The 27416-nt window shown below is 38.5% G+C and overlaps 2 protein-coding genes across 2 annotated transcripts in view; one reads left to right on the top strand and one right to left on the bottom strand.

Moving 5' to 3' along the window:
- The window catches only part of ak5 (adenylate kinase 5), a 102502-nt gene that overhangs the window by 21451 nt on the left and 53635 nt on the right, over nt 1–27416 (top strand). Inside the window, exons 4-5 of the mRNA XM_061978921.2 lie at nt 3995–4167; nt 15158–15271. Coding sequence (XP_061834905.1) covers nt 3995–4167; nt 15158–15271 — 287 coding nt within the window. The remainder of the gene's footprint in view (nt 1–3994; nt 4168–15157; nt 15272–27416) is intronic.
- pigk (phosphatidylinositol glycan anchor biosynthesis, class K) overlaps nt 1–27416 on the bottom strand; it is a 102945-nt gene that overhangs the window by 70417 nt on the left and 5112 nt on the right. The gene's annotated exons all lie outside the window — the stretch shown is intronic.

Here is a 27416-nt window from a genome sequence, read left to right as displayed (position 1 = left end):
GGAAAACCTGGAATTATGGAAAATCTGGGAATTTTTGGAATTTGTCAAGGGAAAGCCAGCGATTCCCGAATAGGCTGAACAGTTTGAAGTTAGAACGGTTTGAATCAGGTGAAAAATGTGGAAGGTAGAGCGCGTCAAAATCTGTAGAAAAATAAGTTGAAGTTTAATAAATAGATGAATTTTGGTGTAGAAAACCATATGTGTGAATGCTTTGGAGCATTCACAAAGTAAATGTGCCTGCTTCTACATGGTTACAGCATGTATATAACTGTTGTTTTTAAGAGTGCTTTATAGGCATATTAGGTTCATTCCTATTATCTGTATAGTTAGCTGCCTTGTGCTAGCAGTTTTTTACTATTTACAACACACAGAAAAGGGAAAGGGATGTGTGTTCTTGTCTTTAATTGGGAATGAGAATGATGGGCAAAATTTGAAAAAGGTGCAGTTTTCCATTACCAACATGTTTATGATGCATTAAATAATAACCATAATGTTGGATTCATTTTTCAATAGCTTTGTTGGATCTAATTAGATTATGCAGGTGTTTCTAATGCAGTTGTTTAGTGGTTAGAGTGTCCGCCCTGAGATCGGTAGGTCGTGAGTTCAAACCCCGGCCGAGTCATACCAAAGACTAAAAAAATGGGACCCATTACCTCCCTGCTTGGCACTCAGCATCAAGGGTTGGAATTGGGGGTTAAATCACCAAAAATGATTCCCGGGCGCGGCCACCGCTTCTGCTTACTGCTCCCCTCACCTCCCAGGGGGTGAACAAGGGGATGGGTCAAATGCAGAGGACAAATTTCACCACACCTAGTGTGTGTGTGACAATCATTGGTACTTTACTTTAACTTAACTTGTATCCAGGAAGTGAGACTGAGTCGATGTGGACAAGCTGCTTTCTTGTAACTTTCACCCTCAAAATGAAGTATAAGCTAAAAATAGCCAACTCTGTGCGAATACTTGTGGCATGTTTTGTTTCTGTCCCTGTTTCCGATCAGCGGTCCACGTCTTGCTGCAGTGTCGCTCACCGTGTTAATCGACTCACGCTCGCCTAATCGGATTCCGTGCATTAACCTGTCATTAATCTCGCAAATGAAGCCCTGCATCTGCACAACAACAATAAGAATAACAACACTGGGCGCAGCAGGGTGCAAGAGAATAGTTTTATTCCTAAACCAAATGTTATTATTTACAAAAACCTCAGGAATGTTTTGTTTGGTCATTTGGGTTATTTGTTTTTGTAGCACGACAGTTTCCGTCACGGTCTCCTAAGAAACCATTTAAAACAAACATCCAAAGTAGTGTTTGGAAGTGTGTTAGACTCTAAACAGTTTAAAAGTGCTAGTAGGTTTTACTGGGAACACAAATTTGTTTTGTGTGTCTATGTGTCATGTTGACCTGTGTTTGTCCACTTTTTACATACAGTGCATTTGGAAAGTATTCACAGCGCTTCACTTTTTCCACATGTTATGCTACAGCCTTATTCCAAAATGGAATAAATTCCTTTTTGTCCTCAAAATTCTACACTCAATACCCCAAAATGACAATGTCAAGCTTGTGATCACGGCGCCGCTATAAATAGTTTGTCAGCGTTAGCGCTTATAATAACAATATCACTAATACTGTATTTTTCGGACTATAAGTCGCTCCCGAGTATAAGTCGCACCGGCCGAAAAATGCATAATAAAGAAGGAAAAAAAACATATAAGTCGCACTGGTGTATAAGTCGCATTATATGAGGAAATGTATTTGATAAAACCCAACATCAAGAATAGACATTTGAAAGGCAATTTAAAATAAATAAAGAATAGTGAACAACAGGCTGAATAAGTGTACGTTATATGAGGCATAAATAACCAACTGAGAACGTGCCTGGTATGTTAAAGTAACATATTATGGTAAGAGTCATTCAAATAACTATAACATATAGAACATGCTATATGTTTACCAAATAATCTGTCACTCCTAATCGCTAAATCCCATGAAATCTTATGCGTCTAGTCTCTTACGTGAATGAGCTAAATATTATTATTTGATATTTTACAGTAATGTGTTAATAATTTCACACATAAGTCGTTCCTGAGTATAAGTCGCACCCCCGGCCAAACTATGAAAAAAACTACGACTTATAGTCCGAAAAATATGGTACTCGGTTTATATTCAAGTCACGAGATGTAAATGGAGTATTGTTGGTGCTTTTTGGATGGTTATTTATTGGGTTGTATAGGCGGAATAAAGGACCTCCCATTGGCTATGTTGTAAGCGGACATTTATTTACGAGTTGGAATGCATTAAAAAAAAAAACATCCTTTGTCATGTCTCTCATAATAATTGTGAATAGACAAAATTCCCCCAGAAAGTGCAGTTCCTCTATAAGGGTGCACTCTATACCAGTGTTTTTCAACCTTTTTTGAGCCAAGGCACATTTTTGGCGTTGAAAATATCCGGAGGCACACCACCAGCAGACATCATAAAAAAAAAAAAAAACTCAGTTGACAGTAAAAAGTTGTCGCAATTGTTGGATATGACTTCAAAACATAACCAACTATGTATCAATATAGCTCTTGTCTCAAAGTAGGTCTACTGTCACGACCTGTCACATCACGCCATTTTTTGCCGTTTTCCTGTGTGTAGTGTTTTGGTTCTTGTCTTGCACTCTTATTTTGGTGGCTTTTCTTCTTTTTTTGGTATTTTTCTGTAGCAGTTTCATGTCTTGCTTTGAGCGATATTTCCCGCATCTACTTTGTTTTAGCAATCAAGAATATTTCAGTTGTTTTTATCCTTCTTTGTTGGGACATTGTTGACTGCCATGTCATGTTCGGATGTACATTGTGGACGCCGTCTTAGCTCCACAGTAAGTCTTTGCTGTCGTCCAGCATTCTGTTTTTGTTTACATTGTAGCCAGTTCAGTTTTAGTTTTGTTCTGCATAACCTTCCCTAAGCTTCAATGCCTTTTCTTAGGGGCACTCACCTTTTGTTTATTTTTGGTTTAAGCATTAGACACCTGTATACCTGCACCCTGCCTCCCGCTGATTCCGACATCTACAAAGCAATTAGCTACCGGCTGCCACCTACTGATATGGAAGAGCATTACACGGTTACTCTGCCGAGCTCTAGACAGCACCGACACTCAACAAAAACAATTAATTTGCAGACTATAATTACTGGTTTGGAAAAAATATTTTTACCCCAAATAGGTGAAATTAGATAATATCCCACGGCACACCAGACTGTATTTTACAGCACAGTGGTTGAAAAACACTGCTCTACACTATGTAAACAACACGGTGTTAATCCCGGCGCTACTTTGTCTTTACCGCGGCAAGTTGACCACCTTCTGGCAGAACAACTTCTTGATTGACTTCTTGTTAAACTCCTGTCTCATTAATAACACATCTCCACATCAGCGAGACTTTGACGAGAGCAATTCTGAAGCACAACAGCTGGACGTACCATCGGACATTTGGAGCGGCGCATTAGGCCAACTGAGAATGCTATCGGCGAGCAACAACTGTCTGACCAAAGTGGATATGAACCCTTTTAATGTGCTTCATCTTCGACATCAATAACACAGCTTTGGCTTGAGCAATGTGAAATGACATTGTGTTTGTAGTTCGGTGTAGTGTTGAAATGTTCGTCATTAGGTTGCGCACGTGTGCCTCATGTTGGTTTTGTGCGACTGTTTTTCCGAATAATTTCCAAAGCGTCCAACGTCATGTCTGTTATGTTACTGCTTCCTTGCTGTGCTCGTCCATGTTTTCTGTCAATATTAAGCGAGGAAAAGATGATTTGTGGACAAATGTAGGAGGTTCACACGTACCTGTTCCATCAAAACCCACGCACGCAAACACACTTGCAGTATAAGGAATACACACAAACAACCACGTACACACAACACGCACACACACAGGCTTCTCACATAGTCTGGGTGTCTGGCTGCAGCACGCCCACGCACACAATGTTTCACACTCTCACACACACTCTCTGCGCACAGGTGGTCCTGGCAGCGGCAAGGGAACGCAGTGCCTGAAGATCGCCGAGCGCTACGGCTTCCAGTACGTGTCGGTGGGCGAGCTGCTGAGGAAGAAGATGATCCACAACGCTACCAGCAACAGGAAGTGGAGCCTAATCGCCAAGATCATCACCAACGGCGAGCTGGCGCCGCAGGTAGCCAAAGAAACACAGCACAATAAGAGAGAGAGAGATTAGGTCGAGGCTTGGGGAGGACCAGCATGTCCAGTCAGTGGGGGACATCATCTCACGGAAACTAATTAGCGGCATCCGTGTCACAAGCGTCTCATTAGCATCCCACTCGGAGAGATGATGACTGGGCCTGGTAAAACGAAAAGGAGCTCAGAACCCCCCGCGGTTGTAATCTCCAAAGTGGAACATAAAAGCATCACACACGATGGCCAACACTGTCCTGTAATCAACATGAACCATAATGCACTGCTGGTTTGTTTAAATATTCTACTTTCCATTTATTATCCGCTTGTCCTTATTATGGTCATTAGGGTGAGCTGAAGTCTATTCCAGCTGGGGTCTATAGAGGCGGGGTAGACCCTGGTCACTAATCACAGGACACAATTTAAAAGCAATTTAAAGTCTCCAATTAACACATGCATGTTTTTGGAATGTAACCGGAGTGAACCCACACAAGCATGTTGCAAAAACTACACACAAAAAAGGCTGTGAGGCTGACCTGCACTACTTATCCTCAATTAAAAAAAAAAAATCCTAACATTACTTGAGCATAAACCAGTGATGTGCGATAGCACACCTTATTTTATCGATGCGATACATCCCAAATAGCGCATTTTATCTTTGGTACCAATAAAGATACTTTGGCAAATTGGTGTTTTTACTTTTCAGCTATATACTTTTGTATTGATTATGAAAATACATCATATATTACAGAATACCCAACATTTCTTCAAGAACAGTGTTTCTTAACACAAAGGCCTGCGAGTGCCCTCTCGAGGGCAGCAAAAAATATCCGTTTATACGCTGTGCAATACACCAGTTGTAATGCACTTTTCCACCACTTGTGGCAGTAATGCGTTTAGTCCGGGGGTCGGCAACCCGCGGCTCTTTGGCGCCGCCCTAGTGGCTCTCTGGAGCTTTTTCAAAAATGTATGAAAAATGGAAAAAGATGAGGGGAAAAATAAATATGTTTTGTTTTAATATGGTTTCTTTAGGAGGACAAACATGACACAAACCTCCCTAATTGTTATAAAGCACACTGTTTATATTAAACATGCTTCACTGATTGGAGTATTTGGCGAGCGCCGTTTTGTCCTACTAATTATGGCGGTCCATGAACTCACCGTAGTTTGTTTACATGTATAACTTTCTCTGACTTTCTAGGAGGTGTTTTATGCCACTTCTTTTTCTGTCTCATTTTGTCCACCAAACTTTTAATGTTGTGCGTGAATGCACAAAGGTGAGTTTTGTTGATGTTATTGACTTGTGTGGAGTGCTAATCGGGCATATTTGGTCACTGCATGACTGCAAGCTAATCCATGCTAACATGCTATTTAGGCTAGCTATATGTACATATTGCATCATTATGCCTCATTTGTAGGTATATTTGAGGTCATTTAGTTTCCTTTAAGTGCTCTTAATTCAATTTATATCTCATGACACACTATCTGTATGTAATATGGCTTTTATTTTTTTGTGGCTCCAGACAGATTTGTTTTTGTATTTTTGGTCCAATATGGCTCTTTCAACATTTTGGGTTGCCGACCCCTGGTTTAGTCAGTTGACTGTGGGACGCATGACGAGCTCAAACAGTCAGAAAAAGTCTGGAGCAAATAAAAATTATTTGCTTCTGAATTGTGATTCTTATTTAATTCGATTCTAAATCAATTCATAATTTTCAAAACATTAAATAAAAAATAAAAACTTTTAAAGATTTTTAAAACTGCATTTTTTTCGGCCATATTTGGGCTTACTTTCTGTGCATAGATAGATACATAGATATTACTTTATTGATTCCTTCAGGAGAGTTCCCTCAGGAAAATTAAAATTCCAGCAGCAGTGTACAGAATTGAGAACAAATTTAAAAAGTAAATAATGGGGGTATAAGTGGAAATAAAATAGAAAATATTACAATAACAATACAAATAAAAAGCAACAATAAGAATACAAATATAGCAGTAAAAATAAGAATATAACAAGAGAAACTAGGCAGTAGTGACCATGTTATGAAAAAGTATTGTACTGTTCTTGTTTTGCATCCCCTGTCATCCTAGTACCCCCCTCCCCCTCAGAGAGGAGTTGTACAGTCTGATGGCGTGTGGGACAAAGGAGTTTTTGAGTCTATTAGTCCTGCACTTGGGATGAAGCAGTCTAGCACTGAACAGGCTCCTCTGGCTACTACATGTCATACGTCAGAAGCCAAGAGGAGCTTTTGTAACCTATTTTGAAAAGGTTTTTATCATTTTTATACCAAATAATATATTGCAAGAATTGGTTTGAATCGAGTATCGTGTTTAATCAAAAATCTATCCTGGATTCAATGGTCACCCCAAGAATAGAAAACAAATGTAAGATTCACATAACAAAAAGTAATGGAAACATTTCTAAAGTGCAAAAATGATGACCAAAGTGGTGAAGCTGTATTTTTATTTATTTCGTATTTATTCATTATTCGTGTTATAGTTAGAATTAATTTTACTATGTATTTGATTAGTATGTATTTTTGTAATCAGCCTGACCTAAGGCATTTAAAGTACCAGTAGAGTGGAAAAACAAGTTGACTTCATATGCTTGATTGTGTTTCATTGTATACATTAAACCATATCCAATTGTATTTACAATCGGCAAAGTATGTGAAAATACCATCTAAACATTACAAAATGCCACAAATTCAGACAGCCGTTCTGAATATCCCGCTCCGAACGTCTTCGGTAATTTTCGTAGATTGACGTCAGTCGAGTAACACTTCTGCACTCTGACCATAGTATCGGATCAGTCATACTGGAAATATGCAAAAAAGAGAGAGAGATGCACTGTCTATCATTCACAATCCTTATATAAGACATGAACACATACAGTATGGTTTTCTTTCTATGCATTCTAAGTAATAAATAAATAAATAGTCTATCAATGGTGGTTTCTGTTCCGCCCACAAAACCCTCTAAATAGCCATCTAAAACCTGCCAACAACACTCTATATACATATCGTGACCTGAATACTAACCAAATATTAGCAATGTTATTATAAGCACTAACGCAGACAAACTATTTTTAGCGGCGGATTGATGACACACAGTTCAGTAGGCCCTTTACTGCTTTAGATATGAACATCCTATCAGCCATCATAACAGTGAGAGCAGACATTGTACAGTAAGCAATCACTTTATTATGTTTGCAGTTTGCATTTCTTGTTTAGTACTTAGCAATACTGCTACATGATGCTTAGTTTTTCACTAAAGCTGGATCTGTTTAGCAGGGCTTCTAAAACTTGTAGGTCCATCCATCCATCCATTTTCAATCGCTTATTCCCTTCGGGGCGCTGGAGCCTATCTCAGCTACAATTGGGCGGAAGGCGGGGTACACCCTGGACAAGTCGCCACCTCATCACAGAACTTGTAGGTCATCTTCCTTATATTAAGAATCAACAATATAAGAATCTGGATCATATTTTTTTCCATAGTAATCGTTGGCTCTCACAAAGTCTGCATGATTTGCATTGTTGGTGGTGGGGAAAGGATCTGCGATTCCTACCTCTACGTCGTGTGACTGGCTAGCTCATTATCTCTCAAAATGGCTTGGGAATCTCTGTGGGATTGATACTATTTTGGTGAAATCTATTTACTCGCAAACACTGTAAGTCTTTCGGTGTCATACATTGATAAACATGATAATAGCTTCAATATAGAGGCAACTTGTTCTTCTCTACTGGGACTACATCCCTATTAGACATAATTATTATGATTACTTTACTGGAAAAGGTTAAGAACCCCCTGATCCAGAACACACATATCTCCAAATTGTGTACACATGTGGATATCGTAATATGAGCGTAGGAGACAGAATTCAGGGTTTGAGGAGCAGTGTGTGTGTGTGGTTGTCTTTAGACTTAGCAGTTGTAGGTGGGTGTGTGTTAATGTATTTAAGGAGAGCACATACACCTGTGGGGAAGGAAACAGGAAATAGGATACAGGAAAGAGGACAGGAGGAGAAGATACATTTGGGCACCACACTTTTTGTTTATCGCTTTGCTACATATTACATTTTGTTTATCACACAGTTGTTATTGTATTTTGTAAAACAATTAAATCCACGTCCAATTCACTCAGGAGTCAAGCACGTCATTCAAAAGACAAAACCCATTCTTATCCTTCCAGCGACCACCGGGAAACATGGCCGCTACAATGACACTCAAGGCTAATGTTGGAGCTTTAGTATTTTGGTATCGCTTTGCCCATCACTTGTTTATAAACTAATGGGCCAATTCATTAGGAACACCTGCACCATCTGATAATCTCTAATTCTGCCTCAGACAAAAGAGGCTGATGCTTAGTTTTGATGGACACTTTGCTGTAAGCATCAACAAAGATATTACACACATCATCCGTGTTGTGTAATGTTCAGCTGCATTTGTGGTGTTGTATATTTTCCCACCACCTTTACTGTTGAACAACTCTATTACTTTCTATTTTAGGAGATGTTGCATAAAAGCCCTTCTGGCTCAGCTCTCTCTCTAAGGCTAACTTGCTATTAGTTCCTCTGCTTTTGAGTGAAGGGTGGATTACATGTTGAGTGACTGAAAGATTTATATTTTTTCCTCCCAAAATAGCGATGTAGAACATTGCTTGAAAGTTGGATATATTCTTACATGCACATCTCATGCATCCACAAGCTTTTTGCTGCAGTCTTATTGTGTAAATTGTGTGTGTGGTAGCTAAATTATTTATACATATACAGTACATGTAGGTATATCACTACATGTTATTGTAGTATATCTGTCTGTGACTAGTATTTTGTAGTGTAGTTTAAGGTTGGGTTATGCATAAAATAAATTAAGTCATCGTTAAGAAGTCATTCAGTTGAATGGAATTGATTTGAGATGAATCACTTTTGAGACAATTGCAAAAAAGCGCTATGTAAATATTCATTCATTTATTCATGAAGTAGTTGAGGCAAAACAGTGCACTACTGGGTTGCGACCAACAGAGGCTCTGTTGATACATGCTTAACTAGTTTGCAGTCTATAGAAGTCCAACAAGGTGTCATCTGTATCCATGGCGACGTCCTTTATGGCAATACTCCTCGGTCCAGCGTTATTGTAATCAACATAACACTAAAAACACCATTAATAACTTCTATAGCTATCTTCTGTTGAAATATTTACAATGTGTATACTAGTTTGTGGAAGCCATCACAGGACTCAACATTTCACATATTTTCAGACATTTTCTAATTTTTTTTTTACTTTAAATAGTGCAAGCATTTTTAAACTATTTTCTATATTGTTATCACTTTTGTCAACATTGAAAACTCTTTTAGACATTATTTTTGTTAACACAAAGAATCTGTAGACATTATGTTTAATGTATTTTACCTTAACACCTTTTGATGGCATTCTAAGTGTTTTCAGACATTTTCTATCATTTTCTTCAACATTTCACAGTCATTTTCCGATATATATTTTTTGTCACTTTTGTTAACGTCGCAAGCTTTTTTCCACATTTTCAATAATTTGAAAATAACTTTTGTTAGCACTTCAGCTATTCATTTATTTTCATCTTCACACTCTTTGTTTGCATTTTAAGTGTTTTGACGTTTTCCATTGTTTAACAATATTTGTTCATGTTGCAAGCATTTTAAGACACTTTCTATTAATGTGCAATTCCCCTCTAAAGGGCAACTCCACTTTTTGTGGGGAATTTTGCCCATCATTGATTCAACCCCTATGTAAGACAAGCACACATGAACACACGTTTTTCTTTTTTTAATGCATTCTAAATATAGTGAGCAAAAGTGCCTTTACAGGGCAGCCAATTGGAGACGCTCTAATCTGCCTATAAAGAGTTTAACAACAAATCTAAACTTTCCAAAAGCTTCAGGATATTTATGATAATTCAAGATACTTATAATTGTTCTTCTTTGTACTTTGTGAACCCTTGTAGTTTGAACAGTCTCTTAAACTGTATCATATTAGAGCTTTGTTTGATTTCCTTGCTTAATCCATTCCATAATTGAATTCCACATACAAATATGCTAAAGGTTTTAAGTGTTGTACGTTCATACAAATGTTTTAAGTTAGATTTTCCTCTAAAGGTTATATTTCTTCTCTTTTGTTGAGAAGAATTGTTGTACATTCTTGGGTAGCAGGTTATAGTTTACTTTGTACATTATTTTAGCTGTTTGCAAATTCACTCGGTCATTGAATTTCAATGTTTGATTTAATAAATAAAGTCTGTATCCAACATTCTGTATTATTCTAATTGATATTTTTTGTCACAGCATTAGTGAATAAAGTGCACATTTGTAGTTGTTTTCCTAAATTTCTGCACAATAACTCAGATATGGTAATACTAGCGAGCAGAATCTGAAGTGAGTTTTGGTCCAGAACGTCTTTTGCGTTATTCATTATTGACGTGTTTCTTGCTACTTTATGTTGTATATTTTCCACATGAGGTTTCCAGTTCATTTTATCATCTATTATTACACCCAAAAATCATGATGTCAATACAGCAGATTACTTTTAAGGTTCTTCTTATGGTTTATAAATGTTTTTATGGTATTGGGCCTTCTTATCTTTAAGAATTACTTTTACCCTACGAGACCTGAGATCCTGCGGCACTCATCTCCTAATTATTTTAAAAGTCAGGACACAAAGTCACGGGATGGGATCTTTCCACCATTATGGCCCCCCTCTATGGAACAGCTTGCCGGAAGACCTCAGGGCAGCGGAGAACGTTCATGTTTTTAAGAGCAGGCTTAAGACCCACCTTTTTGATTCGACTTTTACCTAATATTTTATTGAAGTCATTCATATTTAACTTTTTATCTTATTAGTTATGCAATATTTTATTCAGTTCTATTTATCTATTATATATTTACTGTATATTAATTTCATTTTTTTTTAAATCTATTTATTATTATTTTTTTTTTTTTAACTTCATATGTCTTACTTGTATTTTATCCTTTATCTCTACTCATGGTTCTTACTATTTTACAAGTTTGATCATTTTTACTTTCCAACGTTCCTCAGAGGGAGCCATCTGCCTCAGGGGCTTTGTGTCAGCGTCATGGTGGCCATGGTCTGATGACCTGCTGGTGCAGATGGCTCCTGTGATAATGTTTAGTCTCCTCTGTATTTTTTTCACTTTTGTAAATGTTGCCAACTTTTTTTCTCACATTTGTTAAGACTTCAAGTGTTTCTATGCATTTTAGTTATTTTCTTTATTATTTATCTTTACAGTTACTAACACTGTTTTAGACATTGTATATCATTTTTTCCACTTTTCTAAACATTGCATGCACTTTTGATAACATTGCAAGCTTTTTTCGACACTTGTATTCATTATTTTCACACATTTGTTAAGACTCTTCATTTCCGTTTATTTTCCCCTTCACACTTACCTTTTCTATCATATTTTTTCCTCACTAATGTTAAAATTGCACACACTTTCAGGCATTTTATTATACATTCTATCACTTTTGCTAACATTGCAAGTTGGGGTTTTTTTGGACATTTTTGCAAACAAATTTTTTGACAGTTTTGTTAACACCAAGTGTTTCAATGTATGTTCGTTCTTTTCACATTCATTTTTTTACTTTTCCAATCTTTACTAGCATTGTAAGCTTTTTTTTTTAGACATTTTTTAGAATTTCATCTTACAGATGCTAACATTGCAATCCTTTTTAGACATTTCCGATAATTTTCATCCTCACCTTTGATAACGCTTCAAGTGTTTGTAGACACTTTCTTTAATTTGTTTTCCCAGTTACAGCACACTCTGTGTGCATTGTAATTGTTTAGACATTTTATATCTTTTGCTTTAACACATAACACTGCCAGTGTTTATACATACATACACATACATATAGCAATTTTTAAAAAAATTTTTTACTGTATACTCTATTTTGTGTTTTTAAAAAGCACAAAATACCTCATCTTTGCTTGCTTTGTAATTAGGAGTTTATCCTCAAAAATCTTCATTATACTGTAGCCTTTTAGTGTTCTCTTCTGTTGTTTTTATATAGCAATTGCCTCCCAATGAGGAAACTGGGAAATAACAAATATGGTCATTAAAGCCTGTGCTTTAAAGCCTTTTCATATTTAATTTGGCTCCAAGACTGCAATATAAAAAGCTATGTGGGCTCTATCTAGTCATCATCTTTGGGGGAGGTGGGTGCTGTCCACACAGATGAACTGGTGATGCAGCAAAAGTGTGTTGCTGAAACACGAAGCGCTCGCCTGCACGCCCGCATGCGTCGTGACTGTCAGTTCTGAGGTCTCACAAATTGTCGTCCATAACTGCCTAGCTCACGGTGGGCCCTTCGTGTCGGTCTCTCTCTCTCTCCTTCTCCCTTCCTTCCTTGGCCACTCACCAGATGGCGGTCCGGGAAAACAGTCAAACAAACAGCAAAGTAGGTCAGGGTTTGCAGCTTATTAGACATGATAAAGTCACTTGTGGCCAGTGGGCATCATAATTCCTGCTAAGATGATTTAGGAAAGCAGATGAGAATATCTTGCTCTTGGAAAAACCTCCTCAGGTGCAATGGCAAATATTCCAAATATTGCCCAGCATGCGAATGTATTTGCAGTTGTTTTGACCGTGGACATTAAATACTGTACAATATAGCAGTGCTTACGTTGGTCATGATTAATGACAAAACACTCATGAAATGACTGCAGTACAGATAAATTATGGTTTTGGTTTGTTTCACCCGTACTGAGAGGGAAATACATACAGACAATTCCGTCTAAGCTCAATTTCTGTCCCCTAATGCGAGTAGTATCAATTATTTCACGTTTTCACCATAATTAGTTCTTAGCATTATGCAAAAAACTACAAAATCAGCATAAATAACTAAAGAATGTCAAAATATTCTGATTTATTTTCACTTTTATCTGTTAGTTTGTTGGCATTGGGGCCTGTATGTCAGTAAACTGTCGCGTATAAAAATGTTAGCTTTTCTATTGAATTACATTGTGCAGGTGTGCGTAATGTTGTCATGTTTCATTCAATTCTGTACACACTGTCACTCATTGAAAATGAGGTTGCAGGCATTTTGAGTCATTTTCCTTTTACTCCTTACGTTTTTAGACATTTTCTATCTATTTTCTCACGTTTGTGAACATTGCAGGTGTTTTTAGTAATTTTCCCCAAAAATCCCTATTTTAAAGGGGAAACGCACTTTATTTTGTTTATCATTCACAATCCTTATGAGAGACAAAGACACTTGTTTTTTTTTTAAAGCATTTTAACTTGTAAATAAAAATCCGCTTACAATGGAGCCAATGGGAGCCATGACAAAACCCAATAAGTAACCATCTAAAAAGTGCTAACAATACTCTGTTTACATTTCGTGGACTGATCATTAACCAAATACCGTATTTTTCGGAGTGTTAGTCGCTCCGGAGTATAAGTCGCACCGGCCGAAAATGCCTAATAAAGAAGGAAAAAAACATATAAGTCGCACTGGAGTATAAGTCGCATTTTTGGGGGAAATTTATTTGATAAAACCCAACACCAAGAATAGATATTTGAAAGGCAATTTAAAATAAATAAAGAATAGTGAACAACAGGCTGAATAAGTGTACGTTATATGACGCATAAATAACCAACTGAGAACGTGCCTGGTATGTTAACGTAACATATTATGGTAAGAGTCATTCAAATAACTATAACATATAGAACATGCTATACGTTTACCAAACAATCTGTCACTTCTAATCGCTAAATCCCATGAAATCTTATACGTTTAGTCTTTTACGTGAATGAGCTAAATAATATTATTTGATATTTTACGGTAATGTGTTATTAATTTCACACATAAGTCGCTCCTGAGTATAAGTCGCACCCCCGGTCAAACTATGAAAAAAACTGTGACTTATAGTCCGAAAAATACGGTAAGTGTTTTTACACATTTTTTATCGTTTGTTTTCCTTTTTGGTAACATTGTCAGTGTTTTTACACATTTTACACATTATGTTTTCACTGTACTTTATATATTTACTTTAAAAAAAATGTTTGCTCATGCATGCTGGTTTTGGAGTCACAGGTGGGTTGTGTCTGTTTAAGACTTGGGCAGCTCTGACTAGAGAAGCTGGAGGGCTTTTCTTTGCTCATTTATTACTCTGCCGGATGGAATCTTTATTAGATTCAACCTGTGTGCACCGCAGTGTGCCGAGTGGCGGTGGTGGCTCGCATTTTGAGGGAATGCGGCGTCTGTCCCGGTGTTATTTTTAGAGCTGAGCAATACTCATGTACTGTGTCTGTGTATTAGCCTCATGCTTGATATTCCACATCCCAACATGTTGACCTCCTGCAGTCATGAGGAAGTAAGTGATGCTAAGACATGCTGGCACTCCCTGGCCTCCAGTTAGCTCAGCGCCATCATCTTGCTGCTTTCAGGCACTAGGAAACAGTGTGGTAAATAAATAAAGCATCTTGCTATGTGCACTCATCCTTTATGTTATTCATATTGGCTCCACAGCCAAGGCTCATTGTTATTAATATTTCAATGTGTTCAATTCAACAAGAAACCATAGTTGGTCACTCAAAAGGAGCTGCACGCCTCACTATAACCTCACTGTAACACTTTAGAAGCATGTGATTTATGCTAGCCAAACAACAAAGACAAACATGATGCTCAATGGTACAAATTATTTTAAGTTAAACTCAAACTGTTTACAAATCTGAACCAGACTCTCACAATTTCTCCCTATAAGAAATATTGTAAATATAAATCATCTGTTCGAACTGTAACCATCATGAAACTTAAACTGTTTTGGTTGTGTTTAATACAAATGTAAAAATAACTTAACCTCCGTTCAATTTAAAGGCAAGCTCAAAGTTAATTTGTGTTGCTAGCTCGCATGCTGACTGTAGCTACAATACAAAGCTTTGGTATTGTTCACCCTGTGGAGTGGAGCATCGTCATCATTATACCATCTTTTAATCTGCAGGAGACAACAATCACCGAAATCAAGCAGAAGATCATGAAGATCCCCGACGCTAATGGCATCGTTATCGACGGCTTCCCCCGGGACGTTGGGCAGGCTTTGTCCTTTGAGGACCAGGTAAGTTTCTGGGTTTTTTGTTTAAAAATGTTTATTTTTTGGCATTTTCTATCACTTGTTTTCACTTTTTTGTATTAATTTTTTCAACATGATTAATTGTTTTACTTTTATCATGGCAAGTGTTTTAGACATGTTATATATCTTTTCATTTTTGTTAGCATGAACTGTTTTATTTTCTATTATTTGTTTTTATTTGTGTTCACACTGCAAGTGTATCATTTGTTTAATTTGTTAACATTGCAAGCATTAAAAATGTCAATTTTGTTAAAGATACAATTATTTTTTTGACATTTTTTACTTTTTTGTTACTTTTGTAAACGTTGCGAGCCATTTGACTTTTTTTTTTAATTGTTACATTTTTGTTTATTGCCAGCCTTTTTAGACACTTTTTTTTATCATTTATTTTTATTTATGCTTACACCGCAAGTGTTTCTATATACTTTCTATAATTTTTGCTTTGCTTGTTAACATTGCAAGCATTAAAAATGTCAATTTTTGTTTACAATATAAGCATTTTTTTTGACATTTTCTATATTTTTGTTACACGTTCAATGTTGAGACTTTTTAGACATTTTCTATATTTTTTGTTAGACTTTTGTAAAAGTTGCGAGCCAATTTAGACATTTTCTAAAAATGCTAGTTTCGATAATATTGCGAGCCTTTTAGACATTTTTATCATTTATTTTAATTTATGCTTACACCACAAGTGTTTCTATATACTTTGTATCATTCTTGCTTTGCTTGTTAACATTGCAAGTATTCAAAATGTCAATTTTTATTAACATAAGCATTTTTAGATATTTTCATTATTTTTGTGACACTTTTGTTAACCTTGTGAGCCTTTTTAGACATTTTCTATGATTTTTGTTACATGTTTGTTAAAATAGCAAGCATTTTAAAACATTTTCTATAATTTGTGTTACACATTTGTTAATGTGAACCTTTTTAGACAATGTCTATCATTTTTGTGACACTTGTTAACGTTCTAAGCTTCTTTTTTTTAGACATTTCATCTGTAATTTTTTTCTATCATACGTGTGCGTACATAGTGTGTATAAATTCTGTGTATGTATCATGTATATGTGCGTATACATATTGTGTGTACAGGGTATACGGTATGTAAAATGCATTATAGACTCTAGTTCATATTGCGAGCATTTTTGAATATTTGTTCTGCAATTTATGTTCCACTGTTGTTCACACTACATGTATATGTAGACATTTTCTATAAGTATTGTTCTATTTTTGTTAACATAGCTCGTAGCGATATGATTTAAGCATGTGCTGCAAGTGTGTATTCATGAGGACTCTGACATAAGTGGAAAATAGACAAGCTAAATGTTGAAACATTACTCATCTATGGTCTTGAAATCAACATTTTCTGATAGTTGTCACCGATTCTTTTTACAACTTTTATGGACAGAATTTCTAGGCGCAGTCATGGCGTTGAGGGGATCCGATTTGGTGGCTGCAGGATTAGGTCTCTGCTTGTTGCGGATGATGTGGTCCTGATGACTTTATCTGGCCGGGATCTTCAGCTCTCACTAGATCGGTTAGCAGCTGAGTGTGAAGCGACTGGGATGACAATCACTACTTCCAAGTCCGAGTCCATGGTTCTCGCCCGGAAAAGGGTGGAGTGCCATCTCCGGGTTGGGGAGGAGATCCTGCTCCAAGTGGAGGAGTTCAAGTACCTCGGGGTCTTATTCACGAGTGAGGGAAGAGTGGATCGTGAGATTGACAGGCGGATTGGTGCGGCGTCTGCAGTGATGGGGATCATGTATCGGCCAGTCGTGGTGAAGAAAGAGTTGAGCCTAAAGGCAAAGCTCTCAATTTACTGGTTGATCTACGTTCCCATCCTCACCTATGGTCATGAGCTTTGGGTTATAAACAAAAGGACAAGATCACGGGTACAAGCGGCCGAAATGAGTTTCCTCCGTCGGATGGCGGGGCTCTCCCTTAGAGATAGGGTGAGAAGCCAGGAGCTCAAAGTAAAGCCGCTGCTCCTACACGTCGAGAGGAGCCAGATAAGGTGGTTCGGGCATCTGGTCAGGATGCCCCCTGAACGCCTTCATGGGGAGGTGTTTAGGGCACGTCCGACCAGTAGGAGGAGCTGGACGACGTAGTTGGGGAGAGGGAAGTCTGGGCTTCTCTGCTTAGGCTGTTGCCCCCGCAACCTGACTTTGGATAAGCGGAAGGAGATGGATGGATAATAGTTGTAGCAAATGAAAAATGTTGTGACAATGGACTGATAATACATTTTCAGGTCAAATGTATTACACATTGTTGCTTTAAGTAACCATCATGCTCATGATGTTGAGCAGCTGGATGGAAATTATTTTGACTTTGTGTTCAAGTGTGTGATTTGAGACACACTGAGGAGCAATGCTAGCAGACAGTTAAAGTTAAAGTACCAATGATTGTCACACACACACTCGGTGTGGTAAAATCTGTCCTCTGCATTTGACCCATCCCCTTGTTCACACCCTGGGAGGTGAGGGGAGCAGTGGGCAACAGCGGTGGCTGCGCCTGGGGATCATTTTTGATGATTTAACCCCCAATTCCAACCCTTGATGCTGAGTGCCAAGCAGGGAGGTAATGGGTCCCATTTTTTATAGTCTTTGGTATGACTCAATGAAACATCTAAATGATCCACCCTGCTGAGATTAATTGAAAACATATTTCTTTAAGAAACGCTACACTTTTTGTGTGTGCATTGATGTCAGTATTGTTTTGAGAGGAAGTGTTGAGTAGTTAATGCCATCGTTTTTTATTGCATTTAAAGCCACTTAACATTTAGCTTCGTCTAAACGGGCACGAGTTGTTTCATATTCAAGGATTATGGTGTTGGCTGCACATGCTGTTATGGTGCGGTCACAATGTTTATGTGCATGGAGATGGCCGTGACTTTTACAGTCAGGAACTAGGAAGTAGCCTGCAAGCTAACAAATGAACAACCACTGGAAGTCTGGTGTAGGGTGCAGAGCAGTGTTGCTGGGTGAGAAATGACAAATTATCGCACCAGAAGCTTAAAATTATTCTACATACCGTATTTTTCGGACTATAAGTCGCAGTTTTTTTCATAGTTTGGCCGGGGGTGCGACTTATACTCAGGAGCGACTTTTGTGTGAAATTAAAACATTACCGTAAAATATCAAATAATAATAATTAGCTTATTCACATAAGAGACTAGACGTATAAGATTTCATCGGATTTAGCGATTAGGAGTGACCGATTATTTGGTAAACGTATAGCATGTTCTATATGTTATAGTTATTTGAATGACTCTTACCATAATATGTTACATTAACATACCAGGCACGTTCTCAGTTGGTTATTTATGCCTCATATAACATACACTTATTCAGCCTGTTGTTCACTATTCTTTATTTATTTTAAATTGCCTTTCAAATGTCTATTCTTGGTGTTGGCTTTTATCAAATAGATTTCCCCCAAAAATACGACTTATACTCCAGTGCGACTTATACATGTTTTTTTCCTTCTTTATTATGCATTTTCGGCCGGTGCAACTTATACTCGGGAGCGACTTACAGTCCGAAAAATACGGTACTCAATTTGACGTTGCACAGGACCACCTGCTACAGTTGGAAATAACCAGAGGTCGGGCGTAGTGTAGCACTGCAAGTGTAACGCGCAAGGCTTTTACACAAACCGCTGAGGAGTAACAATTTAAATCCTATGCTGATCACTGATGATTCAAATGCAGCTATTGCCATCTTTTGAAGTGAATTTAAAAAAATATGTCAAGACAGCGACAATGCCAATTAGAGGGAAAATCGGCGTGTCATAAGTGGTGCCATCACACAATTGACTAAGGCTGGCAAACACTCTCTTACATTGTTCTGATCTGCTGAAAAGTGACATCTAGATTCCTCCCGGCAGCGACGTGTCTGAGAGCTGAAAGCCACGTCAAGAATGTCACTGCCTTTCTGCGGTCTATCTGTGTTGAAACAATAGCAGCGCAGTTTTGCTATGGTGATCAGCTGTTGGAGCACATTAGAAGTGATTAAAAGTCAGCGCATGCTCATCAAGTGAGGCTTTGAATGGAATGAGAAGCTTAACATGCAGCAGTGATGGAACGTGAAAGTGTCCCAAGTTATACATTTACCGTCTACTTCTTAACCAAATTTAGCAACAACAAAAAAAACGATGTATTCCTTAAAGAAAGAAGCAACAGCCCTAGAGCGGTGCATATATTTGCTATATTTACTGTATTTGCTATATTTACTGTTTTTTGTTTACTATGTTATACTTGTGTTAACTTTTTAAGCCTTTTTAGTTATTCACTATCATTTGTTTCCCCTCACTTCTGTTAACATTTCTATGATATATTTTTTGCACTTTTTTTAAAGTTGCATTTTAAGAAATATATTACGATATATTTTGTTTCACTTTCAAATTTGACCGCTTTTAGAGTTTAAATTTTATTTCTAACTTTTGGTTTATTGTGCTTTGAGACCAGAAATGTGATTGTATTCACTTTTGTTAACTTTGGAAGCATTTGTAGAGGTTTACTATTTTATCATTTTTGCATTTTTGTTAGCGGCCTATTTGTCATGATCTGGCAGCTCTGCTGCCGCCTGTCTGCTTTATCTTTTTTTATTGTCTGCGGAGCGGAGCCACTTTGGTACACACCTGATACCCATTCCCTTCTGACTACTTAAGCTCTCCAGTCCATTCACTCAGTACCAGTAAATTCCTCATGGTTCACTCCTCCAGTCATATTCATCTCTGCTTTAGCTCCGCTCAGGCTCCTTCTTCCTGTGGTTCTGCCCCGGCTTTGTCGTGTAGTGTTAACCGTTTCCTCTCCACACCTTTTGTGTGTGATTTCTGTTTTGCATCTTTAATCATTTTTCCTCACTCCTTTTGAGTGCGATTGTTGTTGTTATTCTTATTTATTCTCTGTGTTTGGATCCTACTCTGGCAAAACCGATTGTGACAAATCTACTTGCCAACATGGGCCCCGCAAAAACAAGGAATACTATGCGCTCACTGGCTTTGGACAAACTCTCGATAATCTCAACTAGCTGAAGCGTGATTTGACTGCCGTCTTCTAGACCCTGTCTGTCAATATCGACACTCTCAGCCAGGGTGTTGATCAGTCGAGCACTGCGACTCAACCGGAAAGAGGTGACGCCTCTAGCGGCTAGTCCTTCTACACCTCTGAAGCCCAATATTCCTCACCCTCCCCGTTTTACCGGTGAGTCGAATTCCTCCATTAGTGCTTAGATTTTGACCAGCAACCTGGTTCATATTACTCTGACCATGCTAAAATAGCTTCTATCATGAGCCGCCGCCGCCTGGGCCATGTTGGTTAGTAAGCATGCTCCCACTGTGCGCACGCCACTGCCCCTATTAACTAATGAAAATGATGAAGGTGTGTGATCACTAAGGCTGAAACGACGCGTCGACGTCATCGGTTACGTAAATACGTCGACGTCGTTTTTATGCTTCGACGCGTCGCATATTTACGTCACACTGCCGTCATGGCGGAGCGCAAAGCAGATGATGCGAGCGGTGCGAGCGAGGGAAAAAAAGCACGCCAAAAGTCGTCAAAAGTGTGGTAGTATTTCAATAAACGGCCTAATAATGTTGTAGCGGTGAACAGCTGTCTCGTCAGCTGAAGCGCGAGCTCGCAACTGTGGCTGTTTAGCAACCAGCCAAACCCCACTTAATAAAATTATATTTTATCTTAGAGCACATCCGCATCCCTATTCACCTAGGCAACCCCAGGAAATGTATATAATTCGGCATTATTTCGGCCAGTCGGCTTATAAAATCAGAGCCGATCAGTTTACGTTCGCGCGCAGGTATAACGCGGCGCGCTCCTGTCTCATCTGCTGGTGCGCGAGCCCGGTAATTAGACCGCTGTGTCAAATCAAGAAGTACAAAAGACGCCAGCGCAGAGTGGAAAAAGGTTTAGTTCATTACAGAAAACCCAGAGTTGTGCCAAAAGTATGTAAGATTTAATATTTCTCTTCGTGGGTGTGGCGCACCTGTTGCGCTGGTGAGATGGGGGGGGGGGGGGGGGTTGTGTGCATGTAGCGTGCTTAGTCTGGAGGCTAAATACACACAGTGTGTTATGTAACTGTTGTTTAGTGTTGATATTCTTTGCTTAGTTTGATAAATGTTGGAGCAGTTTGCTTCATCAGGAGGGTGAAGTCGCTCAATTTAAAGTGTTGGATTTAACTGTGTTGGTGAGGGCGTAGAAAAAGGGGCATTTTTCTACCAGTAGACAGCGTTTAAGATTGAGTGTTTCACTGCTAAATTAATAATATATTTATATTGAATATGGATTTTAAATATGTATCTAAATAGGTGGTTAATTGGTTAGGTATTTATGTATTTGCATATTGGGTTTTCTGTTGCATTTATCTATTGTGTTTCTGGTGTTAAATGTATTTTATATGTATCTTGGTGCATTTATGTTGAGACAATTTATTTAAAATCTGTTTTAACTTAAAGGGAAAAGATGTGTCCATTTTCTTGCACTTGTTTAATGGTTAAGAGTTTGATAGCCTAATTAATAGTTGTAAATTATGGGATTGATAATTGATTGATTTTTTACAGCATGTTAATCTTGTGGTGTTTTGTCCTTAAAGGTTTTTCACCTACTAAAGAAGCTAAAGGCTACTAAAGGCTACTAAAGACAGCTAATGACAGCTAAAGAAACTAAAGTCTATTAACACTGCTAAAGACTGCTAAAAAGACTAAAGAAGAAAAAAGAAGCTGTTTCTTGGTTGGAAAAACTGTTGCAAACTAAAGGAAAATAAAAGGAAAAAGTAACTACTGTCTGGTCTTTTGAGTGAAATCCAGAAGCCACATTCAGCATTGGTACATCCCTTCAAGTGTGGGATAAGCACAGCGAAAAAAGCAAAACACTTGACAGTTGTTGTATGCACACTGTGTCGAGCGGAAATGGCCTATCATAGCAGCACAACGGCTATGAAGGAACATTTGAAATGAAAACACCCGACAGCGTTCTTGCCATCACCATCAACTAGTCAATCGTCCGCGTGAGTATATGTTGTCATCATTACACAAAATCATGAATGTGTCATTTGTATCTGCGTTGTAAATTCATAAACTAAAACACTGTTTCGCTCTGAGAGGCGCGTTTGGCGTGCCTGTTCAGTGTTTACAAAGACGCGCTCCTCTTTAACGCTAACGTTAATTAGTTGTGCAAATACCTTTTACAACATTAACAGTTACATATACTATGTACAAACCAACAATTAACTTTCACTTTAATCATACTATCATTGTTGTGTTATTAAGCAAAATAAGCAATACTTTTACTTTTGTTGAAATGTTTACACTGTTACAGAATATTTCGTTTTGCACTTTTTTGTATTGGATGTTTATCTTTATTTTTGCACATTTTAAAGCAAAATAAGCAATACTTTTACTTTAGAAATGCTTATACTATTGCAGAATATTAAGATTTGCACTGGATGTTTACTTTTATATTTGCACATTAAAAAGCAAATAAGCTACTTTTAATTTTGTTAAATGTTAAAAGTTTTAAATGTTTACATTGTTACAGAATATTTTGTCATGTTGTTGTCAATGTTGACTGAGTGGCCATACTTTTTTTTTTGTATATAAAAGTCATGCCTTTTGAAAAAACTGGCCAACATTTATTTTTTCATCTTCATTTTAAATAAAAAAAAAAAATCGGTAAAAAGAAAAATAATCTATAGATTAATCGAAAAAATAATCTATAGATTAACCGATTAATCGAAAAAAATAATCTATAGATTAATCGATAGAAAAATAATCGTTAGCTGCAGCCTTAGTGATCACCCCTAAAAGGCAGAGAAGCAGGCAGATGCCTGCTGGACTTTAGGCAAGGTAAGATCTCTGTGGTGGAATACTCCATAGTGACTATATCTCCTTGTCTCTCACGGCCGGTCTCATTCGCCCTCTTCCTCTCCATTGGTGGACGGGCTTTCCGTTGTTTTGTTTTTTTTAGAAAAATATCAATCTTAGCCCTGCCAATATCGGTGGCGACTTGTCCAGGGTGTACCCCGCCTTCCGCCCGAATACAGCTGAGATAGGCTCCAGCACCCCCCGCGACCCCAAAAGGGACAAGCGGTAGAAAATGGATGGATGGAAAACATCAATCTTTGCGGCCCTCTATTGACTACTGTGAACTGTTAAGAATAGCTATCCTTTGTCACTTATGGATTTGGCATTTTCTTCTTCATTTACTTCTTGAGCTTCTATTTTCATTAAATTAGACTTACGCAATGCTTATCACCTGGTATAGCTCGGTTGGTAGAGTGGCCGTACCAGCAACTTGAGGGTTGCAGGTTCGATCCCCGCTTCCGCCATCCTAGTCACTGCCGTTGTGTCCTTGGGCAAGACACTTTACCCACCTGCTCCCAGTGCCACCCACACTGGTTTAAATGTAACTTAGATATTGGGTTTCACTATGTAAAGCGCTTTGAGTCACTAGAGAAAAAGCGCTATATAAATATAATTCACTTCACTTCAAAGAGAGGGATGAGTGGAAGACTGTTTTTAAACCCTTTGGGGCATTTTGAATATTTAGTGATGTTTTTGGCCTCACAAGTGTGCCTGCTGTTTTCCAAAAACTAATTGACAACATCCTCAGGGACATGATCAATAAATTATGTTTTGTGTACTTTGATTAGATTCTTTAACCTGACTCTCACCAGGTTCTTGTAGTTCGCCGAACTCCACACATGAATCTGGGAGTTCTCAATAGAAGATGTATTTCAGAAGGCGGGGCCTTGTAAAAAGAATACTTGTATGTGATTGGATAAACCACTTGTCCATCATCTTGAATGACGTGCTACTTCAACCACTCACATGGAAATCAACCCGTGACACTGATGAGAGCAATGCTGGGAAATCCAAACCCGGTCGGAAGAAGAGCCAAAACATCCTTGCCAGCAATAAATGCCTTCAAAACCGTTCTCTGTTCTTCTTTAAAATAATTCATATTTGATCGATGTTGCAAAACAGTTGCAATAGCAGAATCAATGTCAGCACACGACACCTTGCTCCGTGCCGCCATTGTTGTTTAAAATCAAACAGTCCCTTCGGCGCTACGTCACATCTATGAAATCCCGCCCGGCGATCCTGATTGGTTCATTATTTTTTGCTATCTTGAAGGAGTTTGCAATGCCTTCGAGTCCAGACCCTTGTGTTGAGCTCAGCGAATTACAACTCCAGGAACTTGACCGCCATGTCTGTCTTGTCTTACAGCGGTTATTGGAGAATCGGCTATATGTCAAAGAAGTGCGAATTTCACTCGCCATTGGTGCCGTTTCTGTGGTTTATCGTGGAGAAGGGCCTTTTCAAACCTGATCCTGCCAAAATCCAGGCAGTGGTCAAGTGGCCATCTCCTAAAACCAACAAAACACTTACAAAGGTTATTGGGCTTTGCTAACTTCTATGGGCGATTCATCCGCAAAGCTGAACCCTTGACGAGGTTCACATCCATTTAAGAACCTTTTCTTCGCTAAAACACATTTTCACTACAGCACCAATTCTTAAGCACGTTGATTTTCTCACCGCCCTGCAGCCTGTCTCCTCCATCCTCTATTCTGCCATGACCATGGTCCTACATTGCTCTGGATTTCAACACAGGCCTTCCGGTTTCCCGGGACAACTGTCATACTCAATGTGGTCGACCGATTTTCAAAGAGTGCTCATTTCCAATTCCCCTGTCCAAACTACCTACATCACTAGAGACTGCTCAACTTCTAGTCAAACAAGTTTCTGCATACATGGTATCCCTCTGGACCTGGTCTCTGATAGGGGACCCCAATTCGCATTTCAAGCGTGAAAGGCTTTTTTCAAGGCGTTGTTGGTCCACCCGAAGCCTTTCATCAGGATACCATCCCCAGACTAACGGTCAGACGGAGCAGGCTAACCAGGACCTGGAGGCGGCACTCCACTGTGTATGCCATCTTCACTCTTCGTCCTGGTCCTCCCGCCTTCCTGGGGTGAAGTATGCTCACAATTCCCTTACTTCCTCGGTTATGGGTATGTCTCCTTTTAGATTTGCCTACGGTTACCAGCCACCTCTTTTTCCTTCCCAGGAGTCATAGATAGCTATCCATTCCTTCCACCAGCACATTTGCAGCGCTTATCGGATGTGGCGGTATACTAGAGCGGCTCTGTCTCGGACGGCTGCCTGGAACCGTGTGCTGGCAGATCGCCACAAAATACAAGCCCCCACTTATCAACCTGGACAAGTGGTATAGTTGTTGTCTCAGAACTTACCATTGGCTGGCTCTTCCAGGCAGCTTTCTCCCAGGTTTGTCGGGCCTTTCAAGATCACCAGGATCATCAGCCCTAGGCGGTCAAACTCCAGCTACCCACATCCATCAAGCGTCATCAGGTGTTTCAAATCACCAACCTCAAACTGGTTGCCACCAGTCCGCTCTGTCCTCCTTCGACGCCTCGTCTTCCTCCACGCATGATCGATGGTCACCCAGCTCACACTGTAAAGGCCATTTATACTCCAGAAGGCGGGGCAGGGGAGTTCAGTATCTGGTCGACTGGGAAGGGTATGGTCCTTAATAACACTCATGGGTCTTCTGTATCCTTGATCATTCTTCCACTTTCTCCATCCTGAGTAACCAGGTAGGCCACCAGTCATGATCTGGCAGGTCTGCTGCCAGGCGTCTTTTTGTTTCAGTGCCTGGATTTTGGGTAACGGGTGGAGCCACATTTGTGCACACCTGAAACCGATTCCCCCTGACTACTTAAGCTCACCAGTCCATTCACTCTGCGCCTGTAGATTTCTGATGGTTCACCCATACTGTCATGTTCATCTCCTCTGCTTTGGCTCCATTCACGCTTCTCTTTCCTGTGGCTCTGAACCGGCGCTGCCGTGTAAAGTTAACTGTTTCCTCTCAACACCTTTTGTGTGCGATTTCTCTTTTCCACTCCTTTTGTGTGCATCCTTAGTTATTTTTCTTCACTCTTTTGAAGTGCGCTTTTTGTTATTGTTGTTATTATTATTATTATTATTATCATCATCATTACTTCTTCTCTGCGTTAGGGTCCTACTTCGGTGAAGCTAATCGTGACAGTATTTTTAGACATTTTATCTTCTATATTCTTCTTGCTCTGTTGACATTACAAGAATTTGTAAACACTCATCATTCTTTCGCACTTAGGTGTGTTGTGTTGTTAGACATGTTATTTTTTTTAAATTCCCCTTTGTTGACATTGCAATCACTTTAAGAAATGTTCTGATTTTTTTCCCACTTTTTTTAACACTGGAAACATTTTTTGACATTTTCTATTGTATGTTTTTCTCACTTTTAATAATCTTTTGTCTTTACACTTCTCGCTTTCTTGACATTGCAAGTGCTTGTAGGCATTGATTATTCCTTCTCACTTTAGTTAGTTGTGTTTCACGTTCTTACCACTGTTAAGTGTTTTCATACATTGTTTAGCATTTGTTTTCACTTTTATTTATACTGCAAATGCATTTACTCATTTTGTTTTTTCAATAAACATTATTTATGTATTAACTTATTTTTTAAAATCATTTAATTGTTTTTGTTCAATATTCAAAAGAATCATGTCAGTGGGCTGAAAAGGTTCTATATTTAGTCCTCCAAGGTTCTGTTGATTTAGACACTCTGGGTAAATTGACAAAAGGACCTATTGTAGTAAGTTAAGATAAAGAGTCAAGGCTGAAAATTGATCTTACTGCATGAAATCAAGTACTGCTTACTGTGTGCTGAAATATGTTAAAAGCCAGAACAAATCCACCATGAAATAATCCAATTAATCAATCTTACATGAGCTGCGACACATTGAGATATTGTTTCATTTGGGAACCTATGTCACTGCCGACCGAGAGAGACAACCAGTTCTTGTTTCCAAGTGAATCTTTGTGTCCTTTACATTTTATGACAGTTGACTCCGGCATCTGAGCGTGTCGCGCCATCGCCACAGTCCAATTAGCTGCTGCGCCTAATGTCAAACACTGTCTCCTTCTTTTCTTCTTACTATGCAGAAACTAGGTAAAAACCAGACAACAATCGTATTTTTGGGTGGATTTAATTAGTGATTTAAAAGTCATTCAAACAAAATGTATTATATTTTAATTAGTTTAGATTTATTCCTTGTT

The sequence above is a fragment of the Nerophis lumbriciformis genome, linkage group LG19 (assembly GCF_033978685.3).
Source record: "Nerophis lumbriciformis linkage group LG19, RoL_Nlum_v2.1, whole genome shotgun sequence".
NCBI classification, from domain to species: Eukaryota; Metazoa; Chordata; class Actinopteri; order Syngnathiformes; family Syngnathidae; genus Nerophis; species Nerophis lumbriciformis.
The sequence above is the reverse complement of the archived record's forward strand: the minus strand, read 5'-3'. Positions and strand labels throughout refer to the sequence as shown.